General features: G+C 39.9%; 1 protein-coding gene across 2 annotated transcripts in view; it reads right to left on the reverse strand.

Annotated features, from left to right (window-relative positions):
- The window catches only part of LOC119730160 (A-kinase anchor protein 1, mitochondrial-like), a 38,601-nt gene extending 20,019 nt beyond the window's left edge, over positions 1-18,582 (reverse strand). Inside the window, exons 1-3 of one of the 2 annotated variants that reach the window (XM_038202941.1) lie at positions 18,476-18,582; positions 14,973-15,952; positions 13,254-13,440 (exon numbers count right to left, since the gene is read on the reverse strand). In XM_038202941.1, coding sequence (XP_038058869.1) covers positions 13,254-13,440; positions 14,973-15,598 — 813 coding nt within the window. In that variant the 5' untranslated portion in view covers positions 15,599-15,952; positions 18,476-18,582. Of the gene's footprint in view, positions 1-13,253; positions 13,441-14,972; positions 15,953-18,187; positions 18,207-18,475 lie in introns of those variants that run through there. The other variant, XM_038202942.1, reaches the window with a different exon arrangement.
- Positions 18,583-18,823: the final 241 nt, after the last annotated feature.

The raw sequence follows: 18,823 nt of genomic DNA on the forward strand, positions 1-18,823 counted from the left end.
TCTCTGGAATTTTCGGTCAGAAGGAGTCCGCCCTTTACCTTTGTCCGCTACAGAATTCCAAGTCAGCTTGCGCAAACCGCCTACTGGTTAAATTGTTCCGCTTCAAGACAGACCATACGTCTGAGCGCGTCCCGCTGTTTGATATAAATCGCTATAAGTCTTTCCCGGCCCAGACACTCCACCAATCAGAATCCTTTGGAAGACAACCGTCGTTATCGAACAACCAATAAGAGCCTCGATGTGTAGTTCTCGAACAACAGGAATTAATCAAAGGAAACCGACCAAGGTTTGATAGGGGTGGTGTATAGCTTTGACTTTTTAAGAACTATTTTATAAAACCGTTTATATTTGTATTGAGCCTTAGAATATAATTCTTGTCAACTAAATGGTTGTGGGCAATATTCACATTTCATCACGAACAAGAAAAACAGAGAACTCCCTTTGAAATCCATTGGGAAAATATGTAGGAGATCAGAAAAGCAACATTGAAACTCCCCCTTGCCATTTTTTGTTTAAAAACAAGGGAATCAGAAAAAGGTCCATTAAATTAACCACTGGAATTTATTCTGTTCTGGGGTAAATTTATAAAAGGTTCAGGATTTATCTTTGTTTTTCATAGTACATTCATCATAGTACACAGTATCTTGATTTATTCTTACGTATTTATTCTCACCTCGTAATATGTGGGTAAAGTAAAGATTTTCTTTAAGGCCTGTAATTTAATTTCCATGGATATATAGATCACTTGTTTATATTTGATACATGAAAACCCAGACATAAATCGTATAAAATTTCCCCCTGGAATCTGTCGTGAATGAGTTTGGGAGTTCCGTAAATTTAATTGACTAAGTTTTTTTTTTAGATTGTCTAAATTGATAAACCGTAAACTACTCAATAAATTAATCACCAACATCTATTCGTTGAGTTTTTGAGGTCTTTAAATGAATGGGCTGGTAAAATAATTTAACTTTTTCTCTATGTGAAAGCGAGAAAAAATGTGTTTGGAAATTATTAAGGTCATTTTGGAATTGATGGGGTAGTGGATTTTTTAAATTAATTTTCAAATACAATTTCCTACAAGTGGACAAAGAACAAACGTATGAAGTTATTTTGAATATGTTAGGCCCTGTTTCTTGGGATTAACAGGTTGAATAAGGGTTTTGGGCCAAAAGGCGAATTCATCCGGGGAATAAAATTACGAGTATCTTTTAAATAAATTCCTTTGGGGCAAAGCTTGGGCTTCCAGTCAATGATTGACAGCCGACTTGCATTTGTAATACAGTGTATCTTTTTCGGAGATAAGAAGTAGGCCAGGGGAAATTCTTTTGAGGCGGCGCTAAAAGAGACCAAATGGCGCGCGAGAATTGATCTTTTAAACCCATTGGATGACGATCTTGTCACTGGGGCATTGGTTTTGCCGGGACTTGGGGTTTGCTGAAAACATGCGAAGCTGTGCTCGGTTGATTGTACTGGCGATCAAATGCTACTACACACGAAACCATCACCCTGCGGTTACCGTCTGAGGTGTGCCCTGTAACAAAACACTGACAACGAACAATAAAATCAGGACCTATGAAAGTCAGAATTCTAAAATAAACAGCTTTTGTTTTTAATTTTAACGCTGTCTTTGTGACATGATTTTGGCAATAAGTATTACTATCATCCAAAACTCCCAAGTACTTAAAGACACTTTCTTTTTTCCCAAGGTAATATGATCAATGCCGACTTCAACATTCTCAGTGCGAGCAAGTTTACGAGCTGTTCCAAGTTAGGCCTATGTACATGTATTGCGCTTGGAGATACATGTATTCCGTACGTTACACTTGAGCCACGAGTTAACTCGGCCACGTTCGGTGTTCAAAAGAAAAAGAAAACGTTTCCTGGTTTAGGCAAAAGTTTGTAAAAACTGTCACGGCGATGATGTGTCAGACGAAAAGAAAAATTATAGTCCTACAGTGTAACTAACTACATTGTATAAGATCATAAAAAATCATATTAAACACGTTGGCGAATTAAAGAAAAACAGCGAAAAAAAATTGGAGAAAACAAAAACAAATTTGAAACATCCAAATTAGAACACCAATCAACCCGGATAAAAATTCTAAGAGCAAAACAGTCTAAAGGCAATTAAATTCAAAACAATGGCATAAAATGGACAAGAAAAATACCACCACTTTTCATATAACTTTCCACAGGAAAAACGTGTGAAACACTGTACTTGATAACTGGGTTTCTGAAATGAAGTGTACATGTAGTGCCCTACACACCCCATATTTAAAGAAATCATATTAACGCCACAACAGTTATATTCAAGAGTGAATTTTCCCCCAGAAATACCTACCCATTTATTGATCATGAATCCCGTTCTTCAGGTAATTACAGTGGCGAAAAAAAAATAGAACCGGGGTAAATTAAATAAATCAAAAGTAATAAATGTACATGTATCAGGTTATATAAATCAGGCATGCAACTGGGAAATCACAAAAGAAAGAGGAAATTCAAATTTTTCACAGACTTTGTACAGTGTTTTTCTGTGTTCAATGGCACACATGGGAAGTAAAAAAAAAAGGAGGAAATCAGCTGATCTGAGGAAAAGTTGCATGCCTGATAAATGGCGTATAGGTTTTTGCAGGCGAATCACAATAAACTGATTTAAGTAAGCCCTTCGCAATTTTTGTTACGCCAGCCACTGTTGCAAATTGTGCACAGAGTACTCAGAGCTGAGGGAACTGGCGTTTCGTCGATCCTGCAATGTGAGTTAAAGCTACGGAGTTTAACACCTCCGGTAAGTACTAGTATTGCAAGTGTTAAATTCGAATGCGATCTCCAACTCCGGACAGCACTGACGCCAATGTTTTAACGTAAATTGGGTCATTCACATGGCAAGGTAAAACACTTTGAAAATGTGCAGAACAATAAATTAACAAACAAATCACCCGCCGTCTTTTGGTTTCCAGACTAAAATCTGAGTAAGACATGCTGACGGCTTCCCCCAGTGAATTAAAACTAAAAACACATAGCGCAGTGCAATAAATTGTCCAAGCGCTGTCGTTACAGTTCACAGTACACAAATGTACATATAAGCCGGTACCACACAAGCGCGCACCGTCCTAGTGCGTACTGATTTTGGCACAGTTTTTACCGCGTGGCCCAGAAATGTAATACATTTGAGAAACCATCAATACAACACACAAAATGTCTGCGTGGTTAGCGCGCGGATCACGCCGCACGTTGTGCATAGATTTCAATATGAACACGGCAGTACATGTTGAGTCACTGTGGTTCATTGCAATATGCACAAAGAATTTTGAAAATGCATATTGTTGTGATGGTTATTCGACGGACATGACAGAAATGGCAAAATGAAGGAAAGAAGTATTATTCCGAAGAACGAAATGAGTCTTTGTTCGGGACTGGACATTTCAAGTTTCCTGCATGGGAATAGAATATTTGGGACATAAATTCTCTGAAGATATAGGGAACAGAATATTCTATACCGAGAAAAACTAGGCGGGAAAAATATTCTCGCAAACCAGGAAAACACTATTATAACATGAGGGGGAAAGATCTCTTCGGACCCATATACGAAAAATATGATGCTGTGGTAAAGTTGCAAGTTTTCATTCATGTTTTTATTCAAAGAGGAATATGAACAGAGCCAGTTAAAAAAGGGCCAGTATCTTTCATAATAATCTGCTCTGGAGAATAAAAAAAACACTTCCCAAAGAATGATTGACAGCCAACTAATAGCAGCGTCGTCGGCAGCATGCCTCTGTTGTCCAATTGACTTCTCGAATTACATCCGTGTAGAGTTTCTTTGTTGACTAAGGGTCATGGTCTGCAGCCAATTAAAGTAGGAATTTGTGAGATGGCAAGATGTGATTGGTCGTCGTTTGTCGTTCTGAAATTCAGCTTCGTTCCACTTGTGTTTGATTGGACGGCAGTACTGCCTTGGGAAGTATTCTTTCATAGAACTTGAGAAGGAGCCGACTTTTTTTTACTGGGCGGGAATTTTTAAGGTGTAAAAACTTGTGCCTCCTTGAGTTGACATCATTCAGCCGCCAACTTGCGGGAAATTAACGGCGCAAAGACGGCCGTCCCAGGCGCAAAGCCCAGCCGGTATTCCGGGGCGGTGTGCGGTCTGTCTTCCCCGGCCCCACGCGTGGGATAGTTTTCCCCGCGCGTGGAGCCGTGCGTGGAGCCACGCGTGGGACAAAGCGCCAAATCTGTTCCCGCATATTTTTCCCGCGCGTGATTATCGCGTGGAGCCGCTCTCCGTCTTTCTGTCAGTGCCCATGTGCAAAACACTGCGGCGTACACGCGATAACCACGCGTGATTAGCGCGATAAACACGCGGTAAACCTAGCTAGTGATAAAATGTAAATAGCGTGGTATGCGTGTTATCGCAGGAGTCTAGATTCTTTCGCTCCACACTGTAGCTGCATGTACGTGAAACGCACAAACTGCAACAGTTAGAAGTTCTGACGTTTGGATACAAGCAGAAGTTCTCTCAGAAGCAAGAAAGATTCTGCAAGGGTTTAAAAAGCAAGGCCTTCTAATTTACACAATTACATTTACAGAAGGACCCAACATTGTGATTTGTCATTAGAAAACAAGGCAACCTCCATGTCTACTGGAGTACGGGAAAGGAAAGAGATGATGTATTCACAGGATGAGAGGAAACCTCCATGTCTTCTGGAGTACGGGAAAGGAAAGAGATGATGTATTCACAGGATGAAAGGAAACCTCCATGTCTTCTGGAGTTCGGTAAAGGAAAGAAAGGATGTATTTACAGGATAAAAGGAAACCTCCATGTCTTCTGGACTAAGGGAAAGGGAAAAAAACGATGTATTTACAGGATGAAAGGAATCCTCCATGTCTTCTGGAGTAAGGGAAAGGAAAGAAGCGATGTATTTACAGGATGAAAGGAAACCTCAGTGTCTTCTGGAGTAATGGAAAGGAAAAAAACATGTATTTATAGGATGAAAGGAAACCTCCATGTCTTCTGGAGTACGGGAAAGGAAAGGGACGATGTATTTACAGGATGAGAGGAAACCTTCCTGTCTTCTGAGTTAGGGAAAGGAAAGAGACAATGGATTAATAGGATGAGAGGAAACCTCCATGTCTTCTTGAGTTAGGGAAAGGAAAGAGATGATGTATTTATAGGATGAAAGGAATCCTCCATGTCTTCGTGAGAAAGGGAAAGGAAATAGACGATGTATTTACAGAATGAGAGAAAACCTTTGTGTCTGCTGGAGTAAGAGAAAGGAAAGGGACGATGTATTTTAAGATGAGAGGAAACCTCACTGTCTTCTGGAGTAAGGGAAAGGAAAGAGATGATGTATTTATAGGATAAGACGAAACCTCCATGTCTTCTCGAGTAAGGGAAAGGAAAGAGATGATGCATTTACAGGATGAAAGGAAATCTCCGTATCTTCTGGAGTACGCAAAAGGAAAGAGATGATGTGTTTATAAAAGGAGAGGAAACCTCTATGTCTTCTGGAGTAAGGGAAAGGAACGAAGCGATGTATTTACTGGATGAAAGGAAACCTCCGTGTCTTCTGGAGTAAGGGAAAGGAAAGAAGGGATGTATCTACTGGATGAAAGAAAACCTCCATATAGAATGAGAGGAAAACTCCATGTCTTTTGGCATGTTTGGAGAAAGGGAAAGGAAATAAATGATGTATTGATAGGATAAGAGGAAACCTCTGTGTCTTCTGGAGAATGGGAAAGGAAAGAAATAATTTATAGGATGAGGGGAAACCTCCATGTATTCTGGAGTAAGGAAAGGAAAGAGATGATGTATTTATAGGATGAGAGGAAACCTCCATGTCTTCGTGAGTTAGGGAAAGGAAAGAGATGATGCATTTATAGGATGAAAGGAATCATCCATGTCTTCGTGAGAAAGGGAAAGGAAATAGACGATGTATTTACAGAATGAGAGGAAACCTTTGTGTCTGCTGGAGTAAGGGAAAGGAAAGGGATGATGTATTTTAAGATGAGAGGAAACCTCAGTGTCTTCTGGAGAAAGGGAAAGGAAAGAGATGATGTATTTATAGGATAAGACGAAACCTCCTTGTCTTCTTGAGTAAGGGGAGGAAAGAGATGATGCATTTACAGGATGAAAGGAAATCTCCGTATCTGTTGGAGTACGCAAAAGGAATGAGATGATGTGTTTATAAAAGGAGAGGAAACCTCCATGTCTACTGGAGAAAGGGAAAGGAAAGAAATAATGTATTTATAGGATGAGAGGAAACCTCCATGTCTTCTGGAGTAAGCGAAAGAAAAGGGACGATGAATTTTAAGATGAGAGGAAAGGAAAGAGATGATGTGTTTATAGGATGAGAGGAAACCTCCATGTCTTCTGGAGTTAGGGAAAGGAAAGAGATGATGTGTTTATAGGATGAGAGGAAAATTTTCGTGTCTCCTGGATTTTGGGAAAGGAAAGAGATGATGTATTTATAGGAGTGGAAACCCTGTGTCTTTTTGAGTATGGGAAAGGAAAGAAATGATGCATTTATAGGATGAGAGGAAATCTCTGTGTCTTTCGGAGTATAGGAAAGAAAAGAGATGATGTATTTGCAGGATGACAGAAAACCTCCATGTTTTTTGGAGTAAGTGAAAGGAAAGAAATGATGTACATTTGTTTTAATAGAATTAGAGGAAACCTCCATGTCTTCTGAAGTAAGGGAAAGGAAAGTGATGATGTATTTACAGAATGAGAGGAAACCTTTGTGTCTGCTGGAGTAAGAGAAAGGAAAGAGATGATGTATTCATAGGATGAGAGGAAACATCTTTGTCTTCTGGAGTAAGCAAAAGGAAAGGGATGATGTATTTATAGGATGAGAGGAAACATCTTTGTCTTTTGGAGAAAGGCAAAGGAAAAGGATGATGTATTTTAAGATGAGAGTTAGGGAAAGTAAAGAGATGATGTATTAATAGGATGAGACGAAACCTCAGTGTCTTCAGGAGTAGGCCTACGCGAAATGATGAAGATGATGTGTTTATAGAATGAGAGGAAACCTCCATGTCTTCTGGAGTACGCGAAAGGAAAAAGATGATGTGTTTATTGAATGAGAGGAAACCTCCATGTCTTCTGGAGAAAGGCAAAGAAAAGAAATGATGTATTTATAGGATGAGAGGAAACCTCTGTGTCTACTTGAGTAAGGGAAAGGAAAGAGATGTGTTTTTAGGATGAGAGGAAACCTCCATGTCTTCTGGAGTAAGGGAAAGGAAAGAGATGATGTATTATTATAGGATGAAAGGAAACCTCCTGGTCTTCTGGAGTAAGCGAAAGGAAAGGGATGATGTATTTACAGGATGAGAGGAAACTTTCGTGTCTTCTGGAGTAAGGGAAAGGAAAGGGATGATGTAGGCACTATTTACAGGATGAGAGGAAACTTTCATGTCTGCTGGAGTAAGGGAAAGGAAAGAACAGATGTACATTTGTTTTAATAGAATGAGAGGAAACCGCCATGTCTTCTGAAGTAAGGGAAAGGAAAGTGATGATGTATTTACAGAATGAAAGGAAACCTTCGTGTCTTCTGAAGTAAGGGAAAGGAAAGTGATGATGTATTTATAGGATGAGAGGAAACTTTCGTGTCTGCTGGAGTAAGGGAAAGGAAAGAAAAGATGTACATTTGTTTTAATAGAATGAGAGGAAACCTCCATGTCTTCTGAAGTAAGGGAAAGGAAAGTGATGATGTATTTACAGAATGAAAGGAAACCTTCGTGTCTTCTGAAGTAAGGGAAAGGAAAGTGATGATGTATTTACAGGATGAGAGGAAACCTCCATGTCTTCTCAAGTAAGGGAAAGGAAAGTGATGATGTAGGCCCTATTCACAGGACGAGAGGAAACTTTCATGTCTGCTGGAGTAAGGGAAAGGAAAGGGATGATGTACTGATAGGATGACAGGAAACATCTTTGTCTTCTGGAGTAAGCGAAATGAAAGGGACGATGTTTTTTAAGATGAGAGGAAGGGAAAGTAGGCCGGAGTAGGCCTACGCGAAAGGAAAGAGATGATGTGTTTATAGAATGAGAGGAAACCTCCATGTCGTCTGGAGAAAGGGAAAGGAAAGAAATGATGTATTCATAGGATGAGAGGAAACCTCTGTGTCGTCTGGAGTAATGGAAAGGAAAGAGATGTGTTTAAAGGATGAGAGGAAACATCCACATCTTCTGGAGTAAGGGAAAGGAAAGAGATGATGTATATATAGGATGAAAGGAACCTCCTTGTCTTCTGGAGTAAGGGAAAGGAAAGTGATGATGTATTGACAGGATGAGAGGAAACCTCTATGTCTTCTGGAGAAAGGGAAAGGAAAGAAATAATGTATTTACGAGATGGAAGGAAACCTCCATGTCTTCTGGAGTAAGCGAAAGGAAAGAGATGATGTTTTTATAGAATGAGAGGAAGCTCCATGTCTTTTGGAGAAAGGAAGGAAAGAAATACATGTAATGTATTTACAGGATGAGAGGAAACCTTCGTGTCTCCTTGATTTGGGAAAAAGAAAGAGATGAAGGAAAAGGAGTGGAAACCTCCTATCAATACATCATCTCTTTGAAGTGAAAGGAAAGAAATGATGTACATTTGTATTTATAGAATTAGAAGAAACCTCCATGTCTTCTGGAGAAAGGGAAAGGAGGGAAAAGCTGAGACGATGTATTTACAGGATGAAAGGAAACCTCCATGTCTTCTGGAGTAAGGGAAAGGAATGAGACGATGTATTTATAGGATGAGAGGAAACCTCCATGTCTTCTGGAGTAAGCGAAAGAAAAGGGATGATGTATTTTAAGATGAGAGGAAACCTCTGTGTCTTCTGGAGTAACGGAAAGGAAAGAGATGATGTGTTTATAGGATGAGAGGAAACCTCCATGTCTTCTGGAGTAAGGGAAAGGAAAGAGACGATGTATTTGCAGGATGACCGCAAACCTCCATGTCGTCTGGAGTAAGCGAAAGGAAAGAAATGATGTACATTTGTTTTAATAGAATGAGAGGAAACCTCTATGTCTTCTGAAGTAAGGGAAAGGAAAGGGACGATGTATTTTAAGATGAGAGGAAGGGAAAGGAAAGAGATGATGTATTTATAGGATGAGACGAAACCTCCGTGTCTTCTGGAGTACGCGAAAGGAAAGAGTTGATGTGTTTATAGAATAAGAGGAAACCTCGATGTCTTCTGGAGAAAGGGAAAGGAAAGAAATAATGTATTTACGAGATGGAAGGAAACCTCCATGTCTTCTGGAGTAAACGAAAGGAAAGAGATGATGTATTTATAGAATGAGAGGAAGCTCCATGTCTATTGGAGAAAGGAAGGAAAGAAATACATGTAATGTATTTACAGGATGAGAGGAAACTTTTGTGTCTCCTTGATTTAGGAAAAGGAAAGAGATGTATTTATAGGATGAGACGAAAACTCTTTGTCTTCTGGAGTAAGGGCAAAGAAAGAGATGATACATTTACAGGATGAAGGGAAACCTGTGTCTTCTGGAGTACGCGAAAAGAAAGAGATGATGTGTTTGTAGAATGAGAGGAAACCTCCATGTCTTCTGGAATAAGGGAAAGGAAAGTGATGTATTTACAGGATAAGAAGAAACCTCCATGTCTGCTGGAGAAAGGGAAAGGAAAGAGATAATGTATTTACGAGATGAAAGGAAACCTCCATGTCTTCTGGAGTAAGCGAAAGGAAAGAGATGATGCATTTATAGAATGAGAGGAAGCTCCACGTCTTCTGAAGAAAGGAAGGAAAGAAATAATATATTTACAGGATGAGAGGAAACCTTCATTTCTCCTGGATTTAGGGAAAGGAAAGAGAATAAGTATCTATAGGAGTGGAAACATCCGTGTCTTCTGGAGTACGGGAAAGGAAAGGAATGATGTATTTATAGGATGAGAAGAAATCTCTGTGTCTTCTGGAACACGGGAAAGAAAAGAGATGATATATGTGCAGGATGGCAGGAAACCTCCATGTTTTCTGGAGTAAGCGAAAGGAAAGAAATGATACATTTGTATTTAAAGAATGAGAGGAAACCTCCATGTCTTCTGGAGAAAGGGAAAGGAAAGAAATGCTGTATTTATAGGATGAGAGGAAACCTTCCTGTCTTCTGGAGTAAGGGAAAGGAAAGAGACGATGGATTAATAGGATGAGAGGAAACCTCCATGTCTTCTTGAGTTAGGGAAAGGAAAGAGATGATGTATTTATAGGATGAAAGGAAACCTCCATGTCTTCTTGAGTTAGGGAAAGGAAAGAGATGATGTATTTATAGGATGAAAGGAAACCTCCATGTCTTCGTGGGAAAGGGAAAGGAAATAGATGATGTATTTACAGGATGAGAGGAAACCTTTGTGTCTGCTGAAGTAAGAGAAAGGAAAGGGATGATGTATTGATAGGATGAGAGGAAACATCTGTGTCTTCTTGAGTATGGGAAAGAAAAGAGATTATGTATTGATAGGATGAGAGGAAACCTCCATGTCTTCTGGAGTAAGGGAAAGGAAAAAGACGATGTATTTATAGGATGACAGAGAACCTCCATGTCTTCTGGAGTAAGAGAAAGGAAAGAGATGATTTATTTACAGTGTGAAAGCAAACCTCTAGTCTTCTGGAGTAAGGGAATGGAAAGAAATAATGTATTTACGGGATGAAAGGAAACCTCCATGTTTCCTGGAGACAGGGAAAGGAAAGAGATGATGTATTTGAAGGATGAGAGGAAACCTTTGTGTCTTCTCGAGTAAGGGAAATGAAAGAGACAATGTTTTTATTGGATGAAAGGAAACCTCCGTGTCATCTGGAGAAAGGGAAGGGGAAGAAACAATGAATTTACGGGATGAAAGGAAACCTCCATGTCTTCTGGAGTAAGGGAAGGGGAAGAAACAATGAATGGAATGAAAGGAAACCTCCATGTCTTCTGGAGTCAGGGAAAGGAAAGCGATAATGTATTTACAGGATGAGAGGAAACCTTCATGTCTCCTGGATTAAGGGAAAGGAAAGAGATGATGTATTTATAGCAATGGAAACCTCCGTCACTTCTGGAGTACGGGAAAGGAAAGGAATGATGTATTCATAGGATGAGAGGAAACCTCTGTGTCTTCTTGTGTACAGGAAAGAAAAGAGATGATGTATTTATAGGATGAAAGGAAACCTCTGTGTCTTCTTGTGTACAGGAAAGAAAAGAGATGATGTATTTATAGAATGAGAGGAAACCTTTGTGTCTTCTGGAATAAGGGAAAGGAAAGAGATGATGTATTTATAGGATGAAAGGAAACCTCTGTGTCTTCTGGAGTAAGGGAAAGGAAAGAGATGTATTTATAGAATGAGACGAAAACTCCTTGTCTTCTGGAGTAAGGGAAAGGGAAGTGATGATGTATTTACAGGATAAGAAGAAACCTCCATGTCTGCTGGAGGAAGGGAAAGGAAAGAAATAATGTATTTACGAGATGAAAGGAAACCTCCATGTCTTCTGGAGTAAGCGAAAGGAAAGAGATGATGCATTTATAGAATGAGAGGAAGCTCCACGTCTTCTGAAGAAAGGAAGGAAAGAAATAATATATTTACAGGATGAGAGGAAACCTTCGTTTCTCCTGGATTTAGGGAAAGGAAAGAGAATAAGTATTTATAGGAGTGGAATTATCCGTGTCTTCTGGAGTATGGGAAAGGAAAGGAATGATGTATTTATAGGATGAGAAGAAATTTCTGTGTCTTCTGGAACACGGGAAAGAAAAGAGATGATGTATGTGCAGGATGACAGGAAACCTCCATGTTTTCTGGAGTAAGCGAAAGGAAAGAAATTATGTACATTTGTATTTAAAGAATGAGAGGAAACCTCCATGTCTTCTGGAGAAAGGGAAAGGAAAGAAATGCTGTATTTATAGAATGAGAGGAAACCTTCCTGTCTTCTGGAGTAAGGGAAAGGAAAGAGATGATGGATTAATAGGATGAGAGGAAACCTCCATGTCTTCTTGAGTTAGGGAAAGGAAAGAGATGATGTATTTATAGGATGAAAGGAAACCTCCATGTCTTCGTGAGAAAGGGAAAGGAAATAGATGATGTTTTTACAGGATGAGAGGAAACCTTTGTGTCTGCTGGAGTAAGAGAAAGGAAAGGGATGATGTATTGATAGGATGAGAGGAAACATCCGTGTCTTTTGGAGTAAGCGAAAGGAAAGGGACGATGTATTTTAAGATGAGAGGAAACCTCCCTGTCTTCTGGAGTAAGAGGAAGGAAACAGATGATGTATTTACAGCATGAAAGCAAATCTCCATGTCTTCTGGAGTAAGGGAAAGGAAAGAAACGATGTATTTATAGGATGAAAGGAAACCTCCATGCCTTCTGGAGTAAAGGAAAGAAAATACCATGTATTTTTCTATATGAAAGCAAACCTCCATTTCTCTTAAGTAAGGGAAAGGAAATTAATAATGTATTTACAGGTTAAGAAGAAACCTACATATCTTTTCGAGTAAGCAAAAGCAAAACTCCACCACACTCCAGTAGTTTCTCAACATACACAACATAGGCAAACTCTTATGGTTTACTGGACCAAATCCATCAGATTCCACTGGCAGTGCTTCAGGCCTCCCGGCCCAAGTCTGTCATACCTCAACAAAAATTTAGTCAAACCAGCATGTCCATATCCACCAAAATCTACCAAATTTTTTTTTTTGTGGGGTGGGGGGAAGGGGACGGTGGATTTTGATGGAGTTGGTAGGAGTTGGTAAGGTTAGGGTTAACCCTAACCCCCTAGGCCCTTGTTGCTTACAACCATCCTCAATCCTCCAAAATCCTCCAAAATTTTCCAAAATTTTGCAACTCCGCCTAAATTTTTCAAAATTGTCAGACAGTCCTGCCTCAAAATGCATTCATCCTCAATCCTCCAAAATCCTCCTCATCCCAAAACTTTGCACTCGTGTTTAAATGAAAGATAACCAACGCCAAATCCTTCAAAATCATCAGACAGTCCTGCCTCAAAATGCATTCATCCTCAATCCTCCAAAATCCTCTTGTGCTTCAATCACCATTCATCCTCAATCCTCCAAAATCCTCATGTGCTTCAATCACCATTCATCCTCAATCCTCCAGAATCCTCATTTGATTCAATCACCATTCATCCTCAATCCTCTAGAATCCTCCAAAACCGCCAGGAGGATTTTGGAGGAGTGAGGTGGGTTAGGGTTAAAGTAAACAAGTAAAAAAATTTTTTTACAATTGTAAGATACATTTCAGAATACAGCAGTGATGTACCGGTATCCTGTTGGACAACTTACTGCTTTCCCAATGAGCCTTCCACATTCCTTGGCCGGGAACTCAAACTGGTAGAGCGTGGGCAACTCCCGCATGGGCTGTGGATGCTGCTGGGCACCAGTGCTGGTGGTTGAGCCCGTGCACCTGCCACTGTCCAAGGAAGAACTGTCGCTGTTGGTCTCGGTGCTCAGATCCGATCCAGCTACAGAACTACAATTTTAAAAATTGAAAAACAAAAAATGAGAAATAGATGCCTTCGAGAAAAATGCTGCAAGAATTGAAACGTCAGGCCCTCTGACTTTTTATGAAAATTATTTTTAAAAAGAGTACACTGTGAGTCAAACTCTTGCTCAAAGGTGCTGTCATATTTCTACATGAACTATGGATAGTCATGGTCAGTGACTGACTGACCATGACTATCCATAAGTCATGTAAAAATATCAAATGACTTCTCGGAAGATTTCTAAAAGTCACTGTCGTTGTAATACATGTATGTGGATGTTATTCACAGAAGTGAGAGATACATGTTTATGTAGACAAATTTACAAAATCCAACTTAACACTGTGTATTGAGAACTGACAGATTTTCTTGAGTATGTTTTGAGAGCTGATAATAGTTTTTGTTGACAAAAAAACCCAGACAGGCTCAGGTGGATTGCAATGAAAGGAGGCTCTAAAATCTCTTTGAAGAAAGGGAGCTACTTGTCATTGAAAACCTTATCTAAGTTACATGCGTGGCTTGACATTGAGACCCTGGATTGGAAAAATAACAAAATACCTGTAGACAGTCCCCAAAAAACTTTTCAAGTTGATTTTGTGAAAAATCCGACTGACCCAAGGAACTGTTCTTTGTGTGGATAGATGTCGTTCTCGTACCTTCTCTGTTGCAGTATTGCACCAACACAGAGGCACATGGTTCATTGGTTTACAGCTTTGTAAATATAATCCGGTTTATTTTCTACAGTGGGAATGTAAATGTACCATTCTACTGAGGTGAACTGGAAGGGTCTTTTGGGAAAATAAGCTACCCATACCCCTACCCTGCAAAATGCAGAACTGTGCATCAGGTGTATAAGTATGCATTGAGCCATCAACACCAGTGCATAAATGGGACATCTCTGAAACAATGGGAGTTAGTCCCATCCAACAATGCCACAGTTGTACTCTGCTGCAGTTGGTGACCACAGACTCTTGGGCAGTTTGGCCTTGAATAGTTTGACTGGATCTTGCTGCATTGGGCAGGCTTGTCATTTTGATAAGTGTTGCACGTTGCATGTTGCATATTTAGCAGAGTTTCTGGCTAGAATGCCTTAAGGGTTTTAGCAAAATGTGACAAACTTTTAGCTTGAATAATTTTTTTTAAATACCATGACATTCAAGGTAATATCTTACTTCTTCCTGAGAGTCAAACTAAGTGTTCAAAAATGTTTAATTTGCACGTGTACAATATTTTACAGAATTTCTCCCATTTTCCTGCCTCAAGCCCGTTCTGGATAAACTCTCAGTGCTGAGATTTGTTTTAAAAAGTTTGAGCAATAAACTCTAGAGATAGTTTTTTGGGTCAAAGTTTCATCTCTATGGTCTTTAACTTTTACATTGGATAATCGATATACCGAATATTCACATTGGATTTCCGATATATTGATTATTGAGAATTCTGATATCGACAGTGCTTAGTACACATTGCAATTGACAACGAGTTCAAGGGCCCAACTGCACATCAACTACACTATGTTTCTCACCCTTCAGGATGACTCTGCAAGCTCGTAGTTGGCGACACCAGGGATTCCTCCTTCGGTACCTCGTCCACCTGGTCCATGGCAGCGGCCCAATCAAGGGTCAGGGTGCCAGACTCGCAACGCTCCTGAGCATCACCTGGTAGAGTACTGCTGGGTGGAAGCGACGACTCCTCGGACATCTGCACCGACTGCATCACCGATTCCTCAACCGGAGTAATCAACTCTTCTTTATAACTGCTCTCTGGTGCAGCAGCTTCGTGCGTGTCCATCATTGCAAACATGTCTTGTGCTTCATCGCCTATCGAGCGCTGCTTGTCCCCAGTGCGAGAAAGGTCCTGATCGGATGACTTTTCAGTTGGTGAGACCAGCTCTTCTGCACCGATCCCGCTATCACTGTGCGAGGTCACTTGCAGGTCACTGTTTTGGGTAGTGGCAATCTTACTTGGTTCTTCTCGTTCTGAAGCCTTATCTTCCACAACTTTCTCCGCTTTGCTTTCTTGCTCTCTCCTAGCCCGTCGTTCTTCCTCCTTCCTTGCTGCTCTTCGCTTGTACAAATACACGCCTACTAAACCAGCAGTCAACGCCGTGCCGCACACGGCTACATACTTTGTGTAACGCAACTGCGCCATGTCTTTCACTTTTCAAGAAAACTCTTTTTTTAACAGAAAACAAAAATGCCAACTGGCACACAAACGACACTTCGTGAATTCCTATATAAAACCAATCGCTGTACAATCGGAAACTAAATCACCCACTCCTGATGGAAATAATTTACGTAGTATCAAAAAAACAGCAGAGGAAAAAAATGGAATATTTAAGTTCTCGAGTCTAGTACAGGCTGGCTTTGTAATAGGTAGACTGGCAATATATTTCGGTCCGATAATAGCCTCAGTACAATGTTTGAAGGTGGTCTTCGTCGGAATTGTGCGAAAACATTGGTGCTGTGATGCCGCTCTGTCATCTGCATTGCCATTAAGGGCCAGCTGTAGGGAAAAAGCAATACCAGCATAAGTCAGCAAGGTATTTTTTCTTTCTAAAAACCAAACGATACAATCAGAGTAATGCAGCAACGTACATGTATTCCTTTTCTGCACTATCTTTTCATTGTTTTAGACATTGAGAACATGAAGCTCATCTTTACAATTATTTCAGAAATAGTATTGAGGTTGAGTATTATCTTTTTAATTATACTGCAACTGCTGTGCAGGCTCAACCTCTAGGCTTCAGTTACTATTATCAACCCTAACCCCCTAGGCTCTTGCACTAGAAAGTATACCAAACCTAACAAATTTCAACAGCTGCATACAGGTCTGTAAGTACTGGTACCAAAACTGCCAAACTCCAACAGGCCTTGTACGGGGAACAGTACTAAACCTGCCAAACTCCAACTGTTGGAGTTTGATTGACTTGGTATTGATGGGCCTATGCATTGTCGAGTGATTGGATAGGGATGGTACCAAACCTAACAAAATAAAGCAATATATTTGAACAGAAGTATAGTGGGGACCCTGGGTGAGCGTACCCACGAAGAAATGCCTGTGAACTCCCCCAAACTCCAATGTACATGCACATTTGACCACAAACTGTGCCGAGGACCGTGGGTGAGCATACCCACGAAGAAATGCCAGTGAACTCCCTCAAACTCCAACGTGTTCACAAATCTCATGCCCTTCTGCCCCGAACCTCACAAAATTCAACAGGGTCTCCCTGGGCCTTTGGTACCCAGTCAATCAAAGTCCAACACCAGCTGGCCAGTGTTCGGTACCAACCCTGCCAAAATCAAGCAAAACCCGCTGTTGGAGCTTGATGGGCTCAGGGTTGTTAGGGTTAATGTCACATTTCTCAGTGAACTTTTGCAGTTACAAGTTACATCCCTGTTAAAAAATAGAATACAAATACCTCAACTTTTTCACGCATGACTATTTTCATACAACTTTGTCATCATGTGCAAGTAAAGTCTGGTAGGAATATCAGCGCATAAATTAAAGTCCATCAAGTTTTTTATCTTCAAAATATATGTCTAAATATGATTTGTGTTTTCTGCAAAAGAATTTCTTGTGATCCAAAAATGTTAGAAAGGTTTGGCAAGTGAATCCACTACCATGACTACAGGTTGCATCACACAGCATTAAGTCCAGGAAAGAATTCCATACATGGCCATCACTAATTTTTCCCTGCAATGACCTATCAACCGTCAGAAAGCGATAACATGTCCTAAAAAGTCAAACTGGAAAAAATGTTGCAACCGGACGCCACTTTTGTCTTCATATATCATCTCAATGAAGGTCACTCATTGCAAAAATGATGATAAGACCGTGAACCTGGGAGTGGGACTGAGAAACATATTTCCAATTTTGTTAGGAAATATTTTTTTAAAATTCTTGACTCTCCATAGAGTCAAAACATACTTTGTACACAATATTATTAATAGCGGAAGTGGCGTCAGGTTGCAACATTTTTCCGTCAAATTTAGCCGGGAAAATATTATTGAAGCTTTGACTGAAGAAAAAAACCCCAATTAGGCCCAAAAAAAAAGTCTCCGGTTTCTGGTATGCGCGCGCGTCGCCGTAGCCATGCGCGTCGGCAAAATGAAAAAGTTTTTTTTTCAATACAATATGATGTTTCAAAACCGCCAAACTCACTGGTTTGACTGGACTTCTGCTGCTGCACAATTTCTACGTGTTTTTAGATGGGGTTATGATCGAGAATAAGATTTATGTGGCCTCTCTGGGCTCCCATATATTTGCACTAAGTTTAGTCGGGCACCATTTCCAGTCATCAGCCGACATTTGAAGCCAAAAAAAAAAAAAAACAGGTAAAAAAAAAAAAAAAAGCCGCGTCGCCGCACCACTTTTGGGGCAAGCTCCATACCAGAAACCGGAGACTTTTTTTTTTTGGCCCTAACTTAGAAGTTTTCAGACCACTCTCGTACTGGTTTGTGCACTAGCAGTAGCAGACTAGGGTGTCAAGTGATTTCCAGGTATGGAATTCTTCTCACAGTCAGTTTTGCAAATTGCGCAACTAAAAGAAATAGCATGGAAATGCATTAACCATGGCATTAACCACGTACACGTCAGGTCAGGCATTTCAGGAGTTCAAAAATGCTGACATGAAAAAAAAACCTGATAAAAATAAGAAGGAAAGAAAAAGAAAGAAAAGGGACAGTTATAAAAAAAACGATGAATTATTATACATAAGGGGATGTGAATCCCTGCTACCATGGCACTCAATTGTTCATTATTTATAGTCTTAAAAATTATTTTAAAATAATGCAATCAGGTTTCAGGCCCGTCATTATTTTCATCACGCGAATTCCATCTCCATGCATCACGTCCATGTTGTTTGGGCATATGGTAAGACTCCACCAACATGCTGAAAACGCCACGTGTGACCGACATTACAACACTCATTTATCACGATATAAAATAAATGGCAAGACTATTACAACCAACACCGGAAGGAGAGTACACTTTGCATACGTAAATTGTTATAATTGCAATATTTACCTCAGTGCAAAGGAGAATTTTAGACAAAATTCTCCGCAACTTCAACTCAAGACCACTACCACGTGGGAAACTCAGCAACGGAGTAAGGAAAAGGGGGCACGGTTGTAATTAACACGGATACTATACTTTGGTTTAAAAAAAAGATTTTTGTGTGGATATTAATCAAATGGAGAAAATACCTTAAATGTACATTTTATATATAGTTTTAAAGTATAAAAATATTTTATTTCTTGAAAATTGTTGAAAGATTATGACCACTATTATACAAATTAACATAGGACTGTGTCCCCCTGGCTATTTAGGCATTTAACGGGTTCCGTGAAAATCCATGAGCAATATCGCATCGAT

This window comes from Patiria miniata, unplaced genomic scaffold (genome assembly GCF_015706575.1).
Source record: "Patiria miniata isolate m_02_andy unplaced genomic scaffold, ASM1570657v1 HiC_scaffold_22, whole genome shotgun sequence".
Classification (NCBI taxonomy): domain Eukaryota; kingdom Metazoa; phylum Echinodermata; class Asteroidea; order Valvatida; family Asterinidae; genus Patiria; species Patiria miniata.